At 40.8% G+C, this 23,452-nt stretch overlaps 1 protein-coding gene across 4 annotated transcripts in view; it reads right to left on the bottom strand.

Moving 5' to 3' along the window:
• LOC110519955 (glypican-4) overlaps window positions 1–9,364 on the bottom strand; it is a 107,703-nt gene extending 98,339 nt beyond the window's left edge. For 2 of the 4 annotated variants that reach the window (XM_036974071.2, XM_021596865.3), the window contains exon 1: window positions 8,382–9,336. In XM_036974071.2, the coding sequence (XP_036829966.2) occupies window positions 8,382–8,538 (157 nt within the window). In that variant the 5' untranslated portion in view covers window positions 8,539–9,336. Of the gene's footprint in view, window positions 1–8,381 lie in introns of all 4 variants that reach the window. The other 2 variants (XM_021596864.3, XM_090229501.1) reach the window with 2 other exon arrangements.
• Window positions 9,365–23,452: the final 14,088 nt, after the last annotated feature.

Raw genomic sequence — 23,452 nt, forward strand, 5'->3', positions numbered from 1 at the left:
ATCCAGAAAAACACCGGTTCCAACTTGCGCAACATTGACAACAAAATATCTCAAAAGTTACCTGTAAACTTTGCCAAAACAATTCAAGCTACTTTTGTAATACAACTTTAGGTATTTTTTTACGTAAATAATTGATAAGAGACGGGATGATCTGTGTTCAATACAGGAGGAAAACAAACTGTAGCTAGCTTTCTGGTCACGCGCCTCTAACAGTACACTTTAAGTGACCCTCGATCAAGATGGCCGTACTGCTTCATTACACAAAGGAAAAACCTCAACCAATTTCTAAAGACTGTTGACATCCAGTGGAAGTAATAGGGACTGCAAGAAGGTCCCTTAGAAATCTGGATTCCCAATGAAACCCCATTGAGAGAGTGACCTCAAAAAAAATGGAATGGTTTATCCTTGGGGTTTCGCCTGCTAAATACGTTATGTTATACTCACAGACATGATTCAAACAGTTTTAGAAACTTCAGTGTTTTCTATCCACATCTCATTTGAATTTGGGCATGCATTTCATCCGGAAGTGAAAATACTGCCCCATCACGAAGAAGTTAAAACCAGGCCTAACCAGAAACCGTGGTTAGATGGCAGCATTCGAACGAAACTGAAAGTGTGAACCACCGCATTTAACCATGGCAAGTTCACTGGAAATATGGCAGAACACAGAGTAGTCATTCCCGCCACAAGGCAATCAAAGCAAAACATCAGTAGACAAAGTGGAGTTGCAATTCAACGGCTCAGACACAAGACATATGTGTTAGGGTCTACAGACGATCACGGACTAGAAAAGGAAAACCAGCCACGTCGCAGACATCGACTTCTTGCTTCTAGACAAGCTAAACACGTTATTTGCTCATTTGAGGATAACACAGTCCAACCGACGCAGCCCGCTACCAAGGAACTGTGGGCTCTCTTTCTCTGTGGCCAAAATGAGCAAGACATTTAACCTGTTATGGCTGCAATCCCGATACTGGGATTGATATGACAACTACCAGTGAAAATAGAGGGCGCCAAATTCAAACCACAGAAATCTCATAATTACAATTCCTAAAACATACGTGTCTTCTATCATTTTAAAGCTATTCCCGTTGTTAATCCCACCAACGTGTCCAATTTCAAATAGGCTTTTCAGCAAAAACACTACAAACGATTGTTAGGTCTCCACCAAACCACAATAAGCACAGCCATTTTCCAGCGAAATATAGCATTCACAAAAACCAGAAATAAAGATAAAATGAATCACTAACCTTGAATTATCTTCATCAGATGACACTCATAGGACTTCATGTTACACAATACATGCATGTTTTGTTTGATAAAGTTCATATTTATGTAAACTCAGATTTTTTTATATTGGCTATTTAGATTCACTAGTTCCAAAAACATCAAGTGATTTTGCATAGCCACGTCGTTTCAACCGAAATACTACTATAATACAAGTATACACATGGAATTATAGATATACCTCTCCTTAATGCAACCGCTGTGTCAGATTTCCAAAAAGGTTTACGGAAAAAGCAACCCATGCAATAATCTGAGACAGCGCTCAGAACAGTAGCCAAATTGGCCTCCATGTTGGAGTCAACAGAAACCAGAAAATACATGATAAATGTTTCCTTACCTTTGATGAACTTCATCAGAATGCAGTCCTAGAAATCCCAGGTCCACAATAAATGCTTGATTTGTTCGAAAATGTCCGTTATCTATATCCAATTAGCTACTTTGGTTAGCGTGTTTGGTAAACAATTCCAAAGTCACGAGGCGCGTCCACTATAACGTGACGAAATGTCCAAAAGTTCCATAACAGTCAGTAGAAACATGTCAAACAATGTACTGAATCAATCTTTAGAAGGTTGTTTACATATATCTTGAAAAACGTTCCAGCCGGAAAATTAGAATTACTTCAGATGAGCGGTGGAACGCAAGTCCTTCCCCTGTGAACGCATGGTCCACTCATGGCTGTGGTGACTATTTCCTGTGTCAATCGACCCCCCTTCACATTAGAGTCAGAGTCATCATTTCTATTGACATCTAGTGGAAGGCATAGGAAGTGAAAACCCATCCATATCGCTGTAATTTCAATGAGACCTTGGTTGAAAATCTGCCACCTCCAGAAAAAAAAACAGGAAGTGGAATTTCACAGGTGTTTGCCTGCTATACGAGTTCTGTTATACTCAGACATAATTCAAACAGTTTTAGAAACTTCAGTGTTTTCTATCCAATACTAATATGCAAATATTAGCAACTATGACTGAGTAGCAGGCCGTTTGATATGGGCACCTTTCATCCAAGCTACTCAATACTGCCCCTGCAGCCATAAAAAGTTAAACGTGTTAACCCTTGCAAGACTGCCGGCCCAGACGGCATCCTAAACCGCGTCCTCAGAGCATGCGCTGACCAGCTGTCTGGTGTATTTACAGACATATTCAATCTCTCCCTATCCCAGTCTGCTGTCCCCACATGCTTCAAGATGGCCACCATTGTTCCTGTACCCAAGAATGCAAAGGCAACTGATATAAATGACTATCGCCTCAAAGCACCCACTTCTGTCTTCATGAAGTGCTTTGAGAGACTAGTCAAGGATCCTATTACCTCTACCTTACCTGATACCCTAGACCTACTTCAATTTGCTTAACGCCCCATAGGTCCACAGATGATGCAATCACACTGCACAATCCCATCTGGACAAGAGGAATACCTAAATACCTATGTAAGTTCATTGACTACAGGGAGGAGGTGAGGGCTCTGGGAGTATGGTGTCAGGAAAATAACCTCTCACTCAACGTCAACAAAACAAAGATGATCGTGGACTTCAGGAAACAGTAGAGGGAGCACCCTCCTATCCACATCGACGGGACAGCAGTGGACAAGGTGGAAAGTTAAGTTCCTCAGCGTACATATTTATTTTATTTTTATTCCACCTTTATTTAACCAGGTAGGCTAGTTGAGAACAAGTCCTCATTTACAACTGCGACCTGGCCAAGATAAAGCATAGCAGTGTGAACAGACAGCCACACAGAGTTACACATGGAGTAAACAATAAACAAGTCAATAACACAGTAGGAAAAAAATTACATTTAAAAAAAAAAAGTATATACAGTGTGTGCAAAAGGCACGAGGGAGGCAAATAATTACAATTTAGCAGATTAACACGAGTGATAAATAATCAGATGGTCATGTGCAGGTAGAGATACTGGTGTGCTAAAGAGCAGAAAAATAAATAAATAAAAACAGTATGGGGGTGAGGTAGGTAAATTGGGTGGGCTATTTACCGATGGACTATGTACAGCTGCAGCGATCGGTTAGCTGCTCAGATAGCAGATGTTTAAAGTTGGTGAGGGAGATAAAAGTCTCCAACTTCTGCGATTTTTGCAATTCGTTCCAGTTCTCTGCTGCCTGTGACTGGAAGGAAAGGTGGTCAAATGAGGTGTTGGCTTTAGGGATGATCAGTGAGATACACCTGCTGGAGCACGTGCTACGGGTGGGTGTTGCCATTGTGACCAGTGAACTGAGATAAGGCGGAGCTTTACCTAGCATGGACTTGTAGATGACCTGGAGCCAGTGGGTCTAGCGACGAATATGTAGCGAGGGCCAGCCGACTAGAGCATACAGGACGCAGTGGTGGGTGGTATAAGGTGCTTTAGTAACAAAGCGGATGGCACTGTGATAAACTGCATCCAGTTTGCTGAGTAGAGTATTGGAAGCCATTTTGTAGATGACATCGCCGAAGTCGAGGATCGGTAGGATAGTCAGTTTTACTAGGGTAAGTTTGGCGGCGTGAGTGAAGGAGGCTTAGTTGCGAAATAGAAAGCCGATTCTAGATTTGATTTTGGATTGGAGATGTTTGATATGAGTCTGGAAGGAGAGTTTACAGTCTAGCCAGACACCTAGGTACTTATAGATGTCCACATATTCTAGGTCGGAACCATCCAGGCTGGTGATGCTAGTCGGGCGTGCGGGTGCAGGCAGCGAACGGTTGAAAAGCATGCATTTGGTTTTACTAGCGTTTAAGAGCAGTTGGAGGCCACGGAAGGAGTGTTGTATGGCATTAAAGCTTGTTTGGAGGTTAGATAGCACAGTGTCCAAGGAAGGGCCAGAAGTATACAGAATGGTGTTGTCTGCGTAGAGGTGGATCAGGGAATCGCCCGCAGCGAGAGCAACATCATTGATATATACAGAGAAAAGTGTCGGCCCGAGAATTGAACCCTGTGGCACCCCCATAGAACTATATCACTGATAAACTGAAATAGTCTACCCACACAGACAGTGTGGTGAAGAAGGCGCAACAGCGCCTCTTCAACCTTAGGAGAATGAAATTTAGCTTGTCATCTAAAACCCTCACAAACTTTTACAGATGCACAATTGAGAGCATCCTGTCGGGCTGTATCACTGCCTGGTACTGCAAATGCACCGCCCACAACCGCAGGGCTCTCCAGAGGGTGGTGCGGTCTGCACAAGGTATCACCAGGGGCAAACTACCTGCCCTCCAGGGCACCTACAGCACCCAATGTCACAAGGCGGCCAAAAGATCCTCAAGGACAACAACCACCCGAACCACTGCCCCGCTACCATCCAGAAATCGATGTCCGTACAGGTACATAAGACAAAGAGAATGAAAAACAGCTTCTATCTCAAAGCCATCAGACTGTTAAATAGCGATCACTAGCACAGAGACGCTGCTGCCTATATACAGACTTGAAATCATTGGCCACTTTAATAAAGGGAACAATGGGGCATTGGACTTGTAACCGAAAGGTTGCAAGATTGAATCCCAGAGATGTCAAGGTAAACATTTTGTTCTGCCCCTGAACAAGGCAGTTTACCCACTGTTCCTAGGCTGTCATTGAAAATAAGAATTTGTTCTTAACCGACTTGCCTAGTTAAATAAAAGGTTAAAAAAGGTAACTTCAATAATGTTTACATATCTTGCATTACTCATCTCATAGTATTGAATACATATCTACTGTGTTTTAGTCTTTGCTGCTCTGACATTGCTCATCCATATATTTATATATTCTTAATTCCATTCCTTTACTTTACTTAGATTTGTGTGTATGAGGTATTTGTTGTGAAGTTGTTAGATGACTTGTTAGACACTTAGTGCAGCAATAACTAATAACTGTCGGAACTAGAAGCACAAGCATTTCGCTACACCCGCAATTACATCTGATAAACACATGCATGTGACCAATTTGATTTCATTTGGTCTAATTTACTTGAAACAAAAGTCTACTGAAGTAAGACTTCGTCCTTGTGTTCCTTGTCTATTTACATTGTTTTGTTCACAAGCTAGGTTATTTTCCAATATTTGAGTTTCAACTGCTAGGGAAGAGAAGACAACACTGCTACTAGTCAGACTAACATGCTGACCACACCACCCGCATTGCGTGCGCAAGCATAGCTAAATAAATTGACACATACATACTATTCCAACATTTCATACAAACTGCTCGCGAGCATCTGCGTAGCCAGGCGCTAAATTAGATCTTGGTTCCATTTTTGATGCATGACGTGCTACAACTCCCACCTCTCCTATCTCTTTTGTTTTTAGGAGCATATACCCACATGGGTGATTGAAAGATGAACTGGGTCCACACTAATTGGTGGTAGTAATGCACCTTAAAGTTGGTTCACAGAAGACTAGAGGAGAGATTACTAGAAACTAACTAGGTTTCTCCTTTTATTTGTGGATTAATTTTCAGAGTACAGAACACATGACTGTGTGACTCAAAATGGGTCAAAATTCAACAAAGATTCAGAAAAAAAGGACATTGTGCATTTCAGGTAAAATAACAACCCAATGTTTATATCCCAGGACAAATTAGCTAGCAACAGCAAGCTAGCTAGCTAAATGTCCAAGAATGGTTCATGTTTTTCAACCTATCACCAAACTAATATAGTTGGTTCAGAGTTTGTTTTGATATAACAACCTGCGTGTCCTGATCACGTCTGGTGTGGATGGACAAAATCAACATGCATGCGATGGGTCGTTACCATAGCAGCACCCACCCGTAGCACACGCTCCAGCAGGTATATTTCACTGGTCACCCCCAAAGCCAATTCCTACTTTGGCTGCCTTTCCTTACAGTTCTCTGCTGCCAATGACTGGAACAAATTGCAAAAATCACTGAAGCTGGAGACCCATATCTCCCTCACTAACTTTAAGCACCAGCTGTCAGAGCAGCTCACAGATCACTACACACAGCCAATCTGTAAATAGCCCATCCAACTACCTCATCCCCATACTGTTCATTATTTTTTTGCTCCATTGCACCCCAGTATCTCTACTTGCACATTCATCTTCTGCACATCTATCACTCCAGTGTTTAATTGCTAAATTGTAATTATTTTGCCACTATGGCCTATTTATTGCCTTACCTCCCTTATCTTACCTCATTTGCACACACTGTATATTGACTTTTTTCCTCTATTGTTATTGACTGTATGTTTGTTTATTCCATGTGTAACTGTGTTGTTTTTGTCGCACTGCTTTGCTTTATCTTGGCCAGGTCGCAGTTATAAATGAGAACTTGTTCTCAACTAGCCTACCTGGCTAAATAAAGGGGAAATAAAAATAAAAAATGTAAACATTTAAGGGGCAGATAAATGTTTCTCTGTGCTATTTTGGTTAAAAAAAACAGGTCACAAAGAATGTATGAAATGAAACAATATACCACATTACTTCTTACTAGCAATACATTTATTGTTTTATAAAAATCCCAAAGCACGCTCATCCGTTTTTTTGTGTTTTGTTGGAGTAATTTTAGCGTCAAAAAATTATTTGGCTGGTAAAAAATCTGAATGGCTGGTAGATTTTTTAAATCTACCAGCCACAGTGGCTGGAAGAGAGAATCCTACTAATAGGTGACGCAAAGAACCAACATGCTGATGACCATGTTTGTTAAAAGTGAAGATATGGATAATATGACATCATGACTTATAGAAAAGGAGACCAGAACCACATTCAACATATTATCCATGCAGCACTAAATCTAATATGGCCTGAAAGCTCCAACATGTTAGCAAAACCTGACATAAACCAAAAACTGAAATGGGGAAGGATGAGAGGAGGGTGGGATTTAAAGTATGTGGGGCTCAGGGAAGAATTTCTTAGCCAGCCCCCCACCACCACTCTCGGCTCAAAATGTAGCATATATTATGTTCTTCTTTAGCTTTGAGAAATGTTATGATTTCTTTGAGAAAGTTGCATAAATAATAAGATGTTATACTATTTTTTAAAGTATGTTTTTTGTTTCCCCAAAAATCTGGTCTTAAAAGTACCAGTCTGTCTTACAATCAAATAAAAAACATCTAACAGACTATTACCCCGATAGAGACTGTGGCATGCTCTAAATTGACTTCTTATGTCAAATACATATCCACGTTTTCCTCCACACCACCGCAGGTAATAAGGGCCGCAAAGACACCACTTCGGAAGACTGCACAGTTTGTATATAGTTTTAGTTCCTGTAGTTTTAAATCAGAAGAAGAAAAATCATAAATTAAGGAGGCAAGTATTTGCTGTTTATTTTTGCTGTAGAATATAGTAAAAACAAAAGTAATGCTGCGTTTAGATGGTATGATGTAGCGGTAAACCAGATATTGTTGTCAATTCGAGAAATAAGGTAAATGCAATTGAGGCTGGCGGTGAATTGTGTCAGCCGCCAAGGGACACATATTGTAACTTCTGCAATAGCGTTGTTTTCTAACCGATGTTTATCTGTACGGTTTATTTACTAAAATCACCATAGCAACGCATACCGTCTTGCGTTTGCGGTCAGTGTTTCTTGTGGTTTTTGCTTTCCTCGTCTAAATGCAGCATAAGGCAACAACAGCCATGCAAATTTAGCCCAGGGGTGTCAAACTCATTTGCTCCGCAGACCGTATTCAGTCTAGCTCTTATTTCGGTGAATATCAAGAAACTGTCCAGTCGTGCCCGTAATACATTTTTTTACTCAAACCACCGATTTTATAATTAAAGGAGTTTCGGGGGGATTGTGAGTTTAGTTATTTAAGCCAATTAGGCTATTCATTAATGATTGTCATATGAATACTAGGACCACTTTTTGTTAATTTCAAATCACCCAACGATAGGCAGTTTAACATAGCCTAAGCCTATCAAATTATTTGCAGATGGGTGTTACTTTAAACCTCAAACGTTACATTGTTACATAACGTTACAAGTGAACTTGATTGTAGCATTTTAGCTTTAAAATGTCACAATTCGCGCATAAATGATCTTCATGTTAAGACGTAACACAGACAATCACACCTAAATGAATGAACAAACACACTTAACAGTAGCATTATATGGTTCTGGCCTAAATGAAATAGAAAACGTTGAAATTAGTCAAGAACAAGATTTAAGGCAAACTTACCGTGTACCCCTTTGTTGGGAACGTCATTGACGTTGAAGCCTTTGGAACTGTATGCAGCCCTAACTTCAATGCAGCTTTTCGAATTGGGCTCAGCCTTCGTCGAAACAAAAAGCAGGGCCAATGTGTAAACCGTAGAGAACACTAACATCGTGTTCATTGAGTCGGTTAAATAAAATAAAAATGTTATGGGCACACAAAACACGAGAAAAGCGTTCAGTTGTATTAGGTTACTAGGACAGTTTCAACTCGCACGTTGGGATTTCTTCATGGAGACCCAGATTTCCTTACACTTCACTGGCTACTAGCTAAAGCTCTAAAAGTTACCGAATTGGTTGACTAGCTAACCGGATTCTTAATTCACAAACGTGCTTGGGCCACCTTAAAACTATACATATATGGGAAACGTGAAGGCAATGTTGTAAAAAAAAAAAAGTAGCGTTTAGTCTTCAAAATGTTTTTCGAGTTCCAGACTCTCCCATAGAATCAAAAAGCAAGGAACAAAACATTAGTTTCAAACGTATTACAATTTTCCTAAAATAGGCAACCAAACGAAAACAGCCAAACTTGTTTTTACAATGTGTCTGTAAAGTTGCATCCACCTCGACTTCGGTTCCAACGAAGGACAATGATGGGGAGGAAAAATAAAAAATAAAATAAAAGTTTTTTTATAAAAAAAAGTTGACCGAAAATGTTTGCAATCTTCAGCGAGCTACAGTTTCTTTACAGACAGGACACTCGACTGTATTATACGTGTGCTAAAGTCCTGAGGCTAAGCGCATAGCAAAGTCCCAGTGGATAGCCAGAATTGCGAGTTCCGGACAAAGACTTGGCAACACAAAATGCCCGGGGTGGAGCTTGGACCGGACCTACGCTTCGAACACACTGATAGAGTTTTGCATTTGTAACACCAGAAACACGCAGCATTGCGTTGCAGAGGCAGTATGCGTCAAGCTGTATGCATAGACGGCTTGACAGAAATGGTAGCAGAAGGTGAATGTTTTAACTTTTTTTGCACACATATCCAGATGATGCTGCATAATATTTGGTCCTCAATATTGGTGTGATCAAGGCATGTCACCACCTTCTGCTACCATTTCCTTCAAGCCTTTTACACATACAACTTGATACATACATTCGATAAATCCAACATATGCGCCTCTACAACGCAATGCTGCAAGGCAAACAAAGCGTTCCATTGGAAATTAAATGTACTTCTGGTGTACCAAAACGCAATACGCTGTTGGTGTAATTGAGACAGCATTGTTGCATTTTGGTACACCAGAAGTACATTCATTTCCAACTGCTGAACAAAAATATAAACGCAACATAAAACAATTTCAAATGTTTTACAGAGTTACAGTTCATAGATGGAAATTAGTCATTAGACCCTAATCTATGGATTTCACATGTCTGGGCAGGGGCGCAGCCATTGGTGAGCCTGGGAGGGAGCTAGAACATGGTTTTCCCCCCAAAAAGGGCTTCATTACAGACAGAAATACTCCTCAGACAATCCTGCAGGTGAAGAAGCCGGATGTGGAGGTCCTGGGCTGGTGTGGTTACACATGGTCTGCGGTTGTGAGGCCGGTTGGACGTACTGCCAAATTCTCTAAAACAATGTTGGTAGAGAACAACTTCTTATGGAGGTGGTCCCTGCACAGGGACAACTCAGCGGAAATTTTAGAGCGCCACCTATAGTACTTGAGTATAGTACTCGATAAATCTCAAACTTTCATAAAAATACACATGCAAGGTACTGAATTAAAGCTACACTCGTTGTGAATCTAGCCACCAAGTCAGATTTGTAAAATGCTTTTTGGCGAAAGCATGAGAAGCTATTATCTGATAGCATGCACCCCCCAAAATACCAGCACGACACGTAAACAACAGATTTTGCGGTAGCCGGCGCTTCCCAAAACGCAGAAATAAAATATAAAACATTCATTACCTTGGACAAGCTTCTTTGTTGGTGTAACAGTATAAATTTAGACCGTCCCCTCGCCCATACCCGGGCGCGAACTAGGGACCTTCTGCACACATCAACAGTCACCCTCGAAGCATCGTTACCCATCGCTCCACAAAAGCCGCAGCCCTTGCAAAGCAAGGGGAACTACTACTTCAAGGTCTCAGAGCAAGTGACGTCACTGATTGAAACGCTATTTAGCGCCCACGCTAACTAAGCTAGCCGTTTCACATCTGTTACACTCACCCCCCTTTTGACCTTCCTCCTTTTTCCGCAGCAACCAGTAATCCGGGTCAACAGCATCAATGCAACAGTATAATTTTTAAACCGTCCCCTCGCCCATACCCGGGCGCGAACCAGGGACCTTCTGCACACATCAACAGTCACCCTCGAAGCGTCGTTACCCATCGCTCCACAAAAGCCGCGGCCCTTGCAGAGCAAGGGGAACTACTACTTCAAGGTCTCAGAGCAAGTGACGTCACTGATTGAAACGCTATTTAGCGCCCACGCTAACTAAGCTAGCCGTTTCACATCTGTTACATTGGCACTCCTATATGTCCCATAAACATCACAATTGGGTCTTTTTCCCGATTAAATCCGTCATTGTATACCCAAAATGTCATTTGCTGAAGGCCAGTCTGATGCTGCAAAAAGCCCATTTACAAGACGCAACGTCACTTTTTAAAATTACAAAAGTCGCCTATAAACTTTTACAAATCACTTCAAACGACGTTTCTAAACCAACTTTAGGTATTAATAAACGTTAATGATCTTTCAAATTTATCACAGGGCGATCTGTATTCGATAGCAGCAAGTCTGGAAATCATCGTCCATTTTTTCAGTTTCACAATATACTGTGGTGCGCCTCAAGAAAGGAGGGGCTTATTCGTGTTGTAACCAAGGATAAATAAATCAGAAAATGACAGCAATGGCGACATCGTGTGGAAGCGAAGCTGTAGGCGTTTACAGGGGGTCCTCATTTATTTTAGGTCGCCTTTAACAATACATTGAATGGCGGACAAATATTTTTTGTTTGTTTTTGGTAAACAGTTTTACCAGGGATTTTTACTCCTAAACACGTTCTGTTGTAGCCACAGACCCGATTTAACCAGTTTTAGAAACTTCAGAGTGTTTTCTATCCACACATACGTATCATATGCATATACTATATTCCTGGCATGAGTAGCAGGACTTTGAAATGTTGCGCGATTTTTAACAAAAAGCTGCGAAAATTCGCATCATCCATAACCATTACATTTACTGGCAACAGCTCTGGTGGACATTTCTGCAGTCAACATTCCAACTGCATGCTCCTTAAAAACTTGAGACATCTGTGGCATGTGTTGTGTGACAAAACTGCACATTTTAAAGTGGCCTTTTATTGTCCCCAGCACAAGGTGCACCTGTGTAAGGATCATGCTGTTTAATCAGCTTCTTGATATGCCACACTAGTCAGGTGGATGGATTCTCTTGGCAAAGGAGAAATGCTCAAAAATAAGGATGTACACAAATTTGAGAGAAATAAGTTTTTTGTGCATATTCAACATTTCTGGGATCTTTTATTTCAGATTATTAAAAATGGGACCAACACTTTACTAATCTGGATCTCAACAAATCAGCTGGCCTAGACAATCTGGACCCTCTCTTTCTGAAAATGGTCCGCCAAAATTGTTAGCCTGTTGCTACACTGGACGGTTCTGACTTAGAATATGTGGACAACTACAAATAGTTAGACTGTAAAGTCTCCTTCCAGACTCACATTAAGCATCTCCAATCCAAAATTAAATCTAGAGTCGGCTTCCTATTTCGCAATAAAGCCTCCTTCACTCATGCAGCCAAAAATACCCTCGTAAAACTGACTATCCTACCGATCCTTGACTTCAACGATTTACAAAATAGCCTCCAACACTCTACTCACCACCTGGATGTAGTCTATCACAGTGCTATGCGTTTTGTTACCAATGCCCCATATACTACCCACCACTGCGACCTGTATGCTCTCGTTGGCTGGCCCTCGCTACAAATTCATCGCTAAACCCACTGGCTCCAGGTCATCTGTAAGTCTTTGCTAGGTAAAGTCCTGCCTTATCTCAGCTCACTGGTCACCATAGCAACACCAGTAGCACGCGCTCCAGCAGGTATATTTCACTGGTCATCCCCAAAGCCAACACTTACTTTGGCCGCCTTTCCTTCTTGTTCTCTGCTGCCAATGACTAGAACTAATTGCAAAAATCACTGAAGCTGGAGACTTATATCTCCGTCTCTAGCTTTAAGCATCAGCTGTCAGAGCAGCTTACCGATCACTCTACCTGTACACAGCCAATCTATAAATAGCACACCCAACTACCTTATCCCCATGTTGTTATTTATCTTCTTGCTCATTTGCACCCCTGTATCTCTACTTGCACATCATCATCTGCACAGCTATCACTCCAGTGTTCATGCTAAATTGTAATTATTTCACCTCTAGGGCCTATTTATTGCCTTACCTCCCTATAATCTTCTACATTTGCACACACTTTACATCGATTTTTCTATTGTGTTATTGGCTGTACGTTTGTTTATGTGTAACTCTGTGTTTGTCGCACTGCTTTGCTTTATCTTGGCCAGGTCACAGTTGTAAATGAGAACTTGTTCTCAACTGGCCTACCTGGTTAAATAAAGGTGAAATAAAGAAAAAATAAAGAAAACATGTTACGTTTATATTTTTGTTCAGTACATATTTGTCAAGGGTGGATTGGCCATCTGGTAAATCTGGCAAATGCCAGATGGGCTGGAGCATTTTTTGTTGGGTGGGCTGGTTGAAATTGAAACACAAAAATATGTTTTTTATATTCAAGTAAAACAATGAAAAGGGTGACATGGCCCACGGCCCATGGGCCTGTTAATGTGAGTCTGAAAGGAGAGTTTACAGTCTAGCCAGACACCTAGGTATTTGTAATTGTCCACATATTCTAAGTCAGAACCGTCGAGAGAAGTGATGCTAGACGGGCGGGTGCGGGCAGCGATCGGTTGAAGAGCATACATTTAGTTAGATAACACAGTGTCCAAAGAAGGACCAGAAGTATACAGAATGGTGTCGTCTGCGTAGATGTCAATCAGAGAATCACCTTCAGCAAGAGCAACATCATTGATGTATACAGATAAAAGAGATTAGGTCGAGGGCTTTCAAACTGTGCCAATATATCTTCCAATCACCGGCTTTGAGGGCATCATCATTTTTATATAATGGGTTACCATCATTCTCAAATAAATAATAACATCTTTTCATAAAAAAAAATATTTTGATGTATTTATACATACTATTTCATCTTTCCACGAGATAAAGTCCCGACCCAAATCTAAGGTTGCTACCCAATCTGGCTGGTTGTTCATTCTATCAGTTTGGTTTCCAGAAATGCAACCCGGTCGTTAAGTCTTTTTGTTCTGTATAGTTCTAAATGTTCCATTGCCTCCCTGGCTGGCAACCTGCTTTTCCCTTGCTTGCTAGCTAGCCAACTACAGCTAACTTACAGTCATGTCAAACAATGCAGCCAGAATAACAGCAAAGGAGCTGCATTTGCATTTGTTTAAGCTGTTTTCTCGTTACATTTATTTGGATACATCCATAACAATGAGCTAATGATGCATGATTTTGTCTGGAATCGAACATGTGCTCTCTCGTCATGACACTGTTGTTCAGAGGAGCTACGCAACAACACAGTTAACAGAATCACTTCAAACTGAACCTGGAAAGACTGCAAACTTGCTGCATTTTGTTTTCGTTTGACCTGTTTTCTATTAACATTTCTTTGTATACAGCCCAAAAACTTATGCCAGCTTATTCATGATTTTCGACTGGCTGATGAAAGCTGTCTGGCGGTCTGTCTTATCCCGACCCCAGACACGTTCATTACTATAGGACAGCTGGAGATCGAATTTCAATATTGAAACAATGTTGTAAATGTCGGAGAGACAAAGAGCAAGTATTATACAAAACTCTTCTGTTAAAAACCAAGTGCTAGTCTAAAAGAAATGGGAGATAATGTCTACATGCTTTTTATATTGGAGATCGAGTTTATAAATTGCCTAGCTGGCCTGACGAGACAGTGAATTGCGTAGTGAGATGGAACAGAGTAAATATGCATTTCAATGTCATAGCTTTAGCTGGTGGTAAATGGCATCCAGGATTTGACCCCCAATCTGAGTAAGACACAGGCAGTAGTACTAACATTGGCTTTCTGTACAGTGTTTGTCAACCATTTCTGTACCAGTGACAGGTGAGACATGGTTCTCCTCCTCTTTTTTTAAACAGCTCATGTTTAAAACAAATACTATATGTAAAAGCACCAGTGGAGATACAACTTGGACTGCATTAGAGCTGTCAAATCCACAAGCGGCTCATTATACCTAAAGTGGACATTTCCATTGGCTGCATTGAGTCGCATTAAGATACATCCCATGCAGCCTTGTTTACCATTTCAAACACAGGAATTTGAGATGTTAATCATTATTTCGTTGAATTATTTTCAATTTGAGCTTTATTATTTTTATATAGCCTACGCTTTCTCGTTCTGAACTTCTAACACGAGTGGAAGGGGTGTGGCTTTGTGACACTTTGAAGATGTACAATATTTTTGTGAAACAAACAAGAAATGGAAAACTTGCAGTATGCTTAGGGTCATTGTCCTACTGGAAGGTGAACCTCCATCCCAGTCTCAAATCTCTGGAAGACTGCAACAGGTTTCCCTCAAGAATGTCCCTGTATTTAGCTCCATCCATCATTCCTTCAATTCTGATCAGTTTCCCAGTCTCTGGCGATGAAAAACATCCCCCCAGCATGATGCTGCAACCACCATGCTTAACTGTGGGGATGGTGTTCTCAGGGGGATGAGAGGTGTTGGGATTGCGCCAGACATAGTGTTTTCCTTGATGGCCAAAAAGCTATATTTTAGTCTCATCTGACCAGAGTACCTTCTTCCATGTTTGTGGAGTCTCCCACATGCCTTTTGGTGAACACCAACGCGTTTTCTTATTTTTTTCTTGAAGCAATGGCATTTTTTCTGGCCACTCTTCCATAAGGCCCAGCTCTGTGGAATGTACAGCTTAAAGTGAAGACAGGCACTTAAAGACAGACAATCCAATCTCTGCTGTGGGGCTTTGCAGCTCCTTCAGGGTTGTCTTTGGTCTCTTTGTTGCCTCTCTGATTATTGCCCTCCTTGCCTGGTCTGTGAGTTTTGGTGGGCGGCCCTCTCTTGGCAGGTTATTTCTATTTTTTAATAATGGATTTAATGAAAAATGGCGCCGTAGAGAGAACACGGTATTTCAGCGAGCTCTCGTGGCATTCGTAAATTTATATTTTTACATTAATCTCATAGCTTGAAAAAGTGGTAGAATTGGCTAAATAAGTTACAATATAATGAGTCTTGACGGATATTCCGCAAAAATATCCGACAACATGCCCAAAAGAACTACTAAGAAGTCGACCAAAACCACCACCCCTGTGGATGTGCATGAGGAGCTAGCTAACGTTAGCGAGGCTAACACCATTGCGGATCCAGGCACAATGGATCTGGTGATTCAAAAGATGACTGATAACATTACTAAAGTGATCGATGCTAAGATAAGAACGGTCTTGGAAGCAATAGCAGGCCATTCAGCTGAACTACAGAGGGTTGTGAAACGTGTTGTTGAGGCGGAAGGAAGAATTGATGCAGTGGAAACTTCAACTACATCTATGGACGCTAAGATAAAAGCACTTGAGAAACAGGTGCACGAAATGGCGGAGCACATTGACGACTTGGATAATCGAGGACGCAGATGCAATATTCGTGTTGTGGGACTCCCGGAAAATTCTGAAGGGACACGTTCAGTAAAATTCTTTGAGGAATGGATCCTTGGCTACCTACAAATGGACACTAAGGCTGGTCGTGTGAAGCTGGACAGAGCCCATCGCTCTCAAGCACCAATACCCGGTCCCAATCAGCGCCCACGACCGGTGGTTATAAAGTTCCACAACTTCACCGACAAGCAGCGCGTCATGGACGTGGCTAGAAACATCGGCTCTGATGGTAGTCAACGTAAAAGTCCTAAGGTCTCATTCTTCAATGATTATTCCACTGCGGTTGTACAAAGACGCAAAGCGTTTGATGAGGCGAAGGCTCGACTCAGGAGAATGAAGATGGACTACGCACTGTTGTCCCCGGCCACATTGAAGATTATGGTCAACGGATCGCCTAAAAAGCTCTACACACCTGAAGAGGCTGCTGCGTTTATTGACTCTCTCGGGTAAATAACTTTTAAGCTGCACCTCAGCAGCATTGGATAACTTTGTTTATTTTTGGTTGAATCTGATCATGAAACAGTGGTGGGAGTCCTCACGTACTCCGGCTCAGTGATATTCGTATCTTTATTATTTTTCTTGCTAAAGTAATAGCCGCTATAGCTCAGGCTGAGATATGTGTGAATCCATATTGGTGCCCAGGCTTGGTTTTAGGTGGAAGAGCCTCAATCTTCTTCTATTGATTTTCTTTTCCATACATATAAAGGATGAGGCTATTGAGCAGCAATGCGGATTTAAGAGTCTACATTGGAGAGTTGAAATCCCCTGCATGTTAGCTAGTGGGAAAACCCCCTTTTGGATCTTTACATGTTTAATTTTTGGGTTTAGTATAGTTCGAGTTCAGGGTTCATATCGTTTGTTTATGCTCGGTGAGATAGAGGAGAGTTCAACACATGGAAAAAGGTACCACCCCACTTTTACAGTGGGATCCAGCCTGGATATTGAATGGTCAAGATACAATGGCAGGTAACGGACTGCGTGTATGTACATGGAACATTAGAGGGAGCCATAACCCCATTAAGAGGAAGAAGGTACTGGTCTTTTTTTTTTAAATAAAATATTGATATTGCCCTGTTGCAAGAAACTCATTTGGATGATAAGGAGCACCTGAAATTACAACAAGGGGGGTTTGGGCAAGTGTTTTTCTCATCATTTACATCCAGAAGTAGAGGGGTAGCAATTCTGGTGAAAAAGAACTTACCACTTAAGGTCTTGAATTGTGTGAAAGATAAATTTGGTCGCTTTGTTATAATTAATGGTACTTTACAAGGGCAGAACATTTCTATAATGAATATTTACTTCCCCCCTGCTCACCCCCCTGATTTCCTCACTAAGGTATTTCTAGACTTTTCAGAATTAAACTCGGACACTGCAGTGGTTGGAGGAGATTTTAACTGCTTGTTGAACCCCCTTATTGATAGGTTTCCCAGCAGTATAGCTTCACTCTCTCCTCAAGCTAAGTCACTTAAAGCTATTTGTGATGATCTGGGGTATGCGGATGTCTGGAGAGCTTTTCATCCCTCCAACAGAGAGTTCACTTTTTTCTCTGCACCTCATGGATGTCAGACTAGAATAGATTATTTTTTTCTGCCCAGGACGTCTCTGCAGTCTGTTTTATCCGCTAGGATAGGAAGCATAGTCATATCTGATCATGCTGAGGTGATCCTGGACATAAAACTCAACGGGGCATTCAATCGGTCAAGACATTGGAGGTTGAACACAACCATTGTTAAAGACCATACATTCACATCATATTTTATTACAGAGTTTAAAGCATTTTTCTCTATTAACTCTCAATCAACAGATAACCCCTTGCTCCTTTGGGAGACCTGTAAAGCGTATGCCAGGGGTCTGATTATGTCATACACAGCTACTAAGAGACGGAAAAAGCGTGAAAAGCAAAAAATGTTAGAGGGTGAATTAGGAACCAAAGAGAAGGACTACATTAAAACGCCCACTCCTGCCCTATTGAAGGAAATATCAGTCATTAGATCAACGTTAGACTCTCTCCTAACACAGGACGCTGAAAATAAAATTAGATTTGTCAGGCAAAAGCTATATGAACATGGCGATAAGCCAGGAAAGTACTTGGCATACTTAGCTAAAAAGAGAGCTGACTCTCAGTCAATTGCTACTATTACTGATTCTGATGGTAATCATTTATATGAAAATAAATTGATAAGTGACTCATTTAAGACATTTTATACAAACCTTTATGCCTCAGAACTGCCAAATGATGCACCCAAATTAATGGAGAACTTCTTTTGTAAGATTGAGCTCCCTACTATCTCCGAAGAGCAGAGGTCCCTCCTTAATGCCCCTATTACCAAGGAAGAGATAATGTTCGCAATTAAGAATCTGCAAAATGGTAAGGCCCCAGGACCAGACGGATTTTGTAGTGAGATCTATAAAGAGTTCCATGGCCTGATCCTTGAGCCACTGCGTGATATGTTTAATCACTCATTTTCAAATGACCAAATCCCTCAAACGCTGAGAGAAGCCAACATTTCACTTATTCTCAAAAAGGGAAAATGTCCAGAGTCTTGTTCCTCGTACAGACCAATTTCCCTTCTCAATGTGGATAGAAAATTGCTTTCTAAAATTCTAGTCACAAGATTAGAGGATTCACTGCCACTAATTGTGAAAGGAGACCAAACTGGCTTCATTAAGGGCCGTAAGTCATGCAACAATGTCAGGCGGCTTCTTAATGTAATTCAAGCCTACCAACAAAGTGCTGTGGATGGTCTTGTGCTCTCCCTAGATGCTGAGAAAGCATTTGATCGTGTGGAGTGGTCTTACCTATTATTTGCTCTAAATAAATTTGGTCTGGGTGACAACTTTATAAAATGGGTGAAAGTTTTATATGATGATCCTCAGGCTGCTGTCCTTACTAATGGGCTAAGGTCAAATAGCTTCTCTATACACAGAGGTACCAGACAGTGCTGTCCTTTATCCCCCCTCCTCTTTGCACTTGTTATGGAACCACTGGCCGAGGCCATCAGGGCAACGCCTGCTATACAGGGGCTGCTCATTGGTGATGTTCACCATAAAATAAGCTTGTATGCTGATGATGTCCTGATATTCATCTCTAGTCCCGAGACTTCAATTACATCTCTTATTAATATTATTGAATTATTCAGCGAATTCTCAGGCTACAAGATTAACCTAACTAAGTCAGAGGCTATGCCACTTGGTAGCCTACACTCTCTACCTAATACTTCTCCCCCCTTCCCTTTTAAATGGTCTCCCTCAGGTTTCATGTATCTGGGTATATCTGTAACTCCTAAATTCCAGCAAATGTACAAAGCCAATTTTGTTCACTTGTTTGAAAAAATAAGACAGGATCTGGAGTGCTGGAATTCTCCCCCGATTTCTTGGTTGGGTAGGATATCCCTCTTGAAAATGAACATTTTACCTAGACTACTTTACCCAATCCAAATGATCCCAGTATTACTCTCCAATAAGGTAATAAAGGATGTAAATGGATGGCTAAGTTCCTTTATATGGAGTAAACGCAAGCCAAGACTTAAGATGGCAATATTGCAGCTGCCAAGTTCTATGGGCGGCTTGGATCCGCCCAATATCAGGTTCTATCAGTGGTGTGCCCACCTATGTTATATTTCTGACTGGATCACAAATGATGACTCCTCTATTTGTGTCACGTTCTGACCTTTATTTCCGTTGTTTTGTATTTATTTAGTATGGTCAGGGCGTGAGTTGGGTGGGCAGTCTATGTTTGTTTTCTATGTTTTGGGGCATTTCTATGTTTTCGGCCTAGTGTGGTTCTCAATCAGAGGCAGGTGTCATTAGTTGTCTCTGATTGAGAATCATACTTAGGTAGCCTGGGTTGCACTGTTTGTTTGTGGGTGATTGTCTATGTTAGTGGCTTGTGTCAGCACAGGTCTCATTTTGTAGCTTCACGGTCGTATTTGGTTTATTGTTTTCGTTACTTTTTTGCATAGTGTTCAGTCTTTCTTTATTAAAGATTCACCATGGACACTTACCACGCCGCGTATTGGTCCTCAGATCCATCTCGCCTCTCCTCTTCAGACGAAGAGGAGGACGACCGTGACAATTTGGTTAGACATTGAGACCTCTTTCAAAATACCCCTTACAGGATATTTTATTTTTCAGAAGTTTCAAGTCTGTAGAAGATCACTGCAATAATCCCGTTACACTTAACACACTCAAAGTATGGAGGTCAGTTCAACGCTTCCTGGGAAGGTCCAAACTAACCTCTGCTCTTACCCCAATTCTTAACAACCCAGATTTCAGTCCAGGATTGCTGGATGCTGGCTTTAACTTTTGGCTTAATAAGGGCATACGCAGGCTAAATGACTTATTTGCTGATAAAATGTTGTTGTCATTTGAGCAGATGGTCGAGAAATATCGACTCCCAAAACAGGACTTTTGCCGCTTCCTACAAGTAAGACATTATATTCTGAAGAGCACCACCTTAATTGGTAACCCTGATGTATCTGTCATTGAAAGAATGCTTTTTTTCCCACAAAGGAAAATGTCTGTAAGTCTGTTTTATGATACTTTAAGATCATTTTCTGCTGTCAACACCCAGGGTGAAACAAGTGTGGGAGAAAGAATTGTCTGTTACTATTGACGAAGAGATGTGGGAGGACATTTGGAGATATGCAAAAACAATATCTATATGTAATCGTACTAGAGCAATCAAATTAAGAATAATACACGGATTGCATATATCCCCAAATCGCAGACATGCTTTTTGCCCCACTTCCTCTTCCCCTCGGTGTCTTAAATGCAAAACTGATACAGGCACCCTAACACATTGTTTATGGTCATGTACCAAAATACAAAGATACTGGTCTGGTGTTCTGCAAGAAATTGAAAAGATCCTAGGGGTTGATCTAGAATTGGACCCAGTTTCTTTACTGTTAGGTCTCCCTAGTAGGCATGTTACTTCTGTGGGTAAAAGGAGGCTTTACAACATTCTTACCTTCGCAGCGAGGAAAAACATCCTTTACAGTGGATTAGTGATAAGGTTCCTTCTATTAAAGATTGGCATAAGATACTATTTGAATGGGTACCTCTGGAATATCTGACATGTACATTGCATTCTAAAACAGACCAGTTCTACAAAGTATGGGAACCTTATCTAAATTACCTAGAACCTGAGGTATCAGCTATTATGCTGCAAGGATTCTCGTAGAATGGCAGGGATCTATGTATTTCAGAACTACACTGTACGTTCCATGTGTGGAACCTAACCTCTTGGTTTAAACTGAGATTTTTTTGTTTAATTTCTGTTTGTAAGTTTGTTTAAAATGTATGTATTGAGAGACGCAATGATGGTGATGGGGTGAGAAGCACCGAGCGGGAAGAGGAAAATGGTGTACGTATGTATGGGTGTGTATGTATGTGTGTGTGTGCATGAGTGTATGTGTGTGTGTATGTATGTATGTATGTATGTATGTATGTATGTATAGATATGTGTAAGTGGGTGCTGTTTTTCTTGTTTTTTTTCTGTGTGCTTTGTCTCTGTTGTATCTCTTAATATGGGTGAAAATTGTGAAATTCCAATAAAAATACTGTTACAAAAAAAATAATGGATTTAATGGTGCTGCATGGGATGTTAAAAGTTTCAGATATTTTTTATAACCCAACCCTGATCTGTTCTGTTCTTCTCCACAACGTTCTCCCTGACCTGTTTGGAGAGCTCCTTGGTCTTCATGGTGCCACTTGCTTGGTAGTGCCCTTTGCTTAGTGGTGTTGCAGACTCTAGGGCCTTTCAGAACAGGTGTATACTGAGATCATGTGACACAGATTGCACACAGGTGGACTTTATTTAACTAATTATGTGACTTCTGAAGGTAATTGGTTGCACCAGATCTTATTTAGGGGCTTCATAGCAAAGGGGGTGAATACACATGCACACATCACTTTTCAGTTTTTTATTTCTTTGATTTTTTTTTTATTTCACTTCACCAATTTGGACTATTTTGTGTATGTCCATTACATGAAATCCATATAAAAATCTATTTAAATGACAGGTTGTAATGCAACAAAATAGGAAAAACACCAAGGGGGATGAACCCTATTAATTTCTATTACAGGGCTCCAGACTATCATTTTCTGCTAGTGTCACTGGTGCCACTTACTTTTACAGTTGGTGGCACCAGCCCATGATTTGGTCTGACCCAAATAACAAGCAATCATCTAATAAAGTAATTAATATTGATTTATTAAGAGGTATAATAAATAGACTGCCGAGGTATTCAATAAATACGTTATTTAATCCAACACATCCAAGCAGGAATGGTATGATTCAAGATTTTGATTTTTGTGCTTACAATTAGACTATATATTTTTTACGGTCAAAATAGGACTCCAGAACATCCTTTTTTTTAGAGATGAATTACAGACATCATTATGTGCACTAACTAATATCATAAGCTAATTAATTTGGGGTTCAACACCTGAAGAAGTAGAAACTAAAAACACATTTACTAGATTACTAACTCTAAATATAATACCCACTGCTAGTAGCCATGTCTTTATCCAACAGTAAATGTTATGTTCTAAAAAACAATTGGAGTTTATAGGCTACTACCCATGAGACCTACAAGGCCTCGTAATGGCTGGCGCCCATTCCGTGCACGCACCACTCTATATCTCAAAGCCATATCAAATATTTTGGTTGTAAAATAGTTGTTATTGAGCTGAATATTGAGAGTTGAGAAATAAATAATTATACCTACAGAAAGCTGAGACCCTCCTCTCTTTGACAGGGACAAGGAGACAAAGCAAAATATGTTTGGGGGAGAGGAGAGTGGCTTTCTCATCACATCAGCAGGCCCCAGCGAGGGCACAGGCAAAGAGGCAGGGGACAAAAGAGGATAATGCACTTTACTGTTTGACTAAATCATGTTGGCTGTCTCACTGATCACAGAGTCGGAGCAGGTCTCTTTCCTAATGTCGCGTTCAACTTTGAATGTGACCTCAGCTCAGCCAGAAACCCGGGCTGGCCCACCTTGGTAGAGGGGCCATCCGTTGCCCACTGATCAGCCAAAGGCTCATTTTCGGTTAGTATAACAAAGAAATTGCGTAAAAATCTATAAAATATATCTTCACTTCTTATGGTATAGGGGACAGTTGTGTCCCACTTGGCCAAAAACCAGGGAAAACGCAACGCGGCAAATTCAAATAAAATACTATAAAATTCTAACTTTCATTAAATCACACATGTAAGATACTCAATTAAAGCTACACTCTTTGTGAATCAGGCCAACATGTCAGATTTTAAAAAGGCTTTTCGGC

Source organism: Oncorhynchus mykiss, chromosome 3 (assembly GCF_057628025.1).
Source record: "Oncorhynchus mykiss isolate SJ-2025 chromosome 3, ASM5762802v1, whole genome shotgun sequence".
Lineage (NCBI taxonomy): Eukaryota > Metazoa > Chordata > Actinopteri > Salmoniformes > Salmonidae > Oncorhynchus > Oncorhynchus mykiss.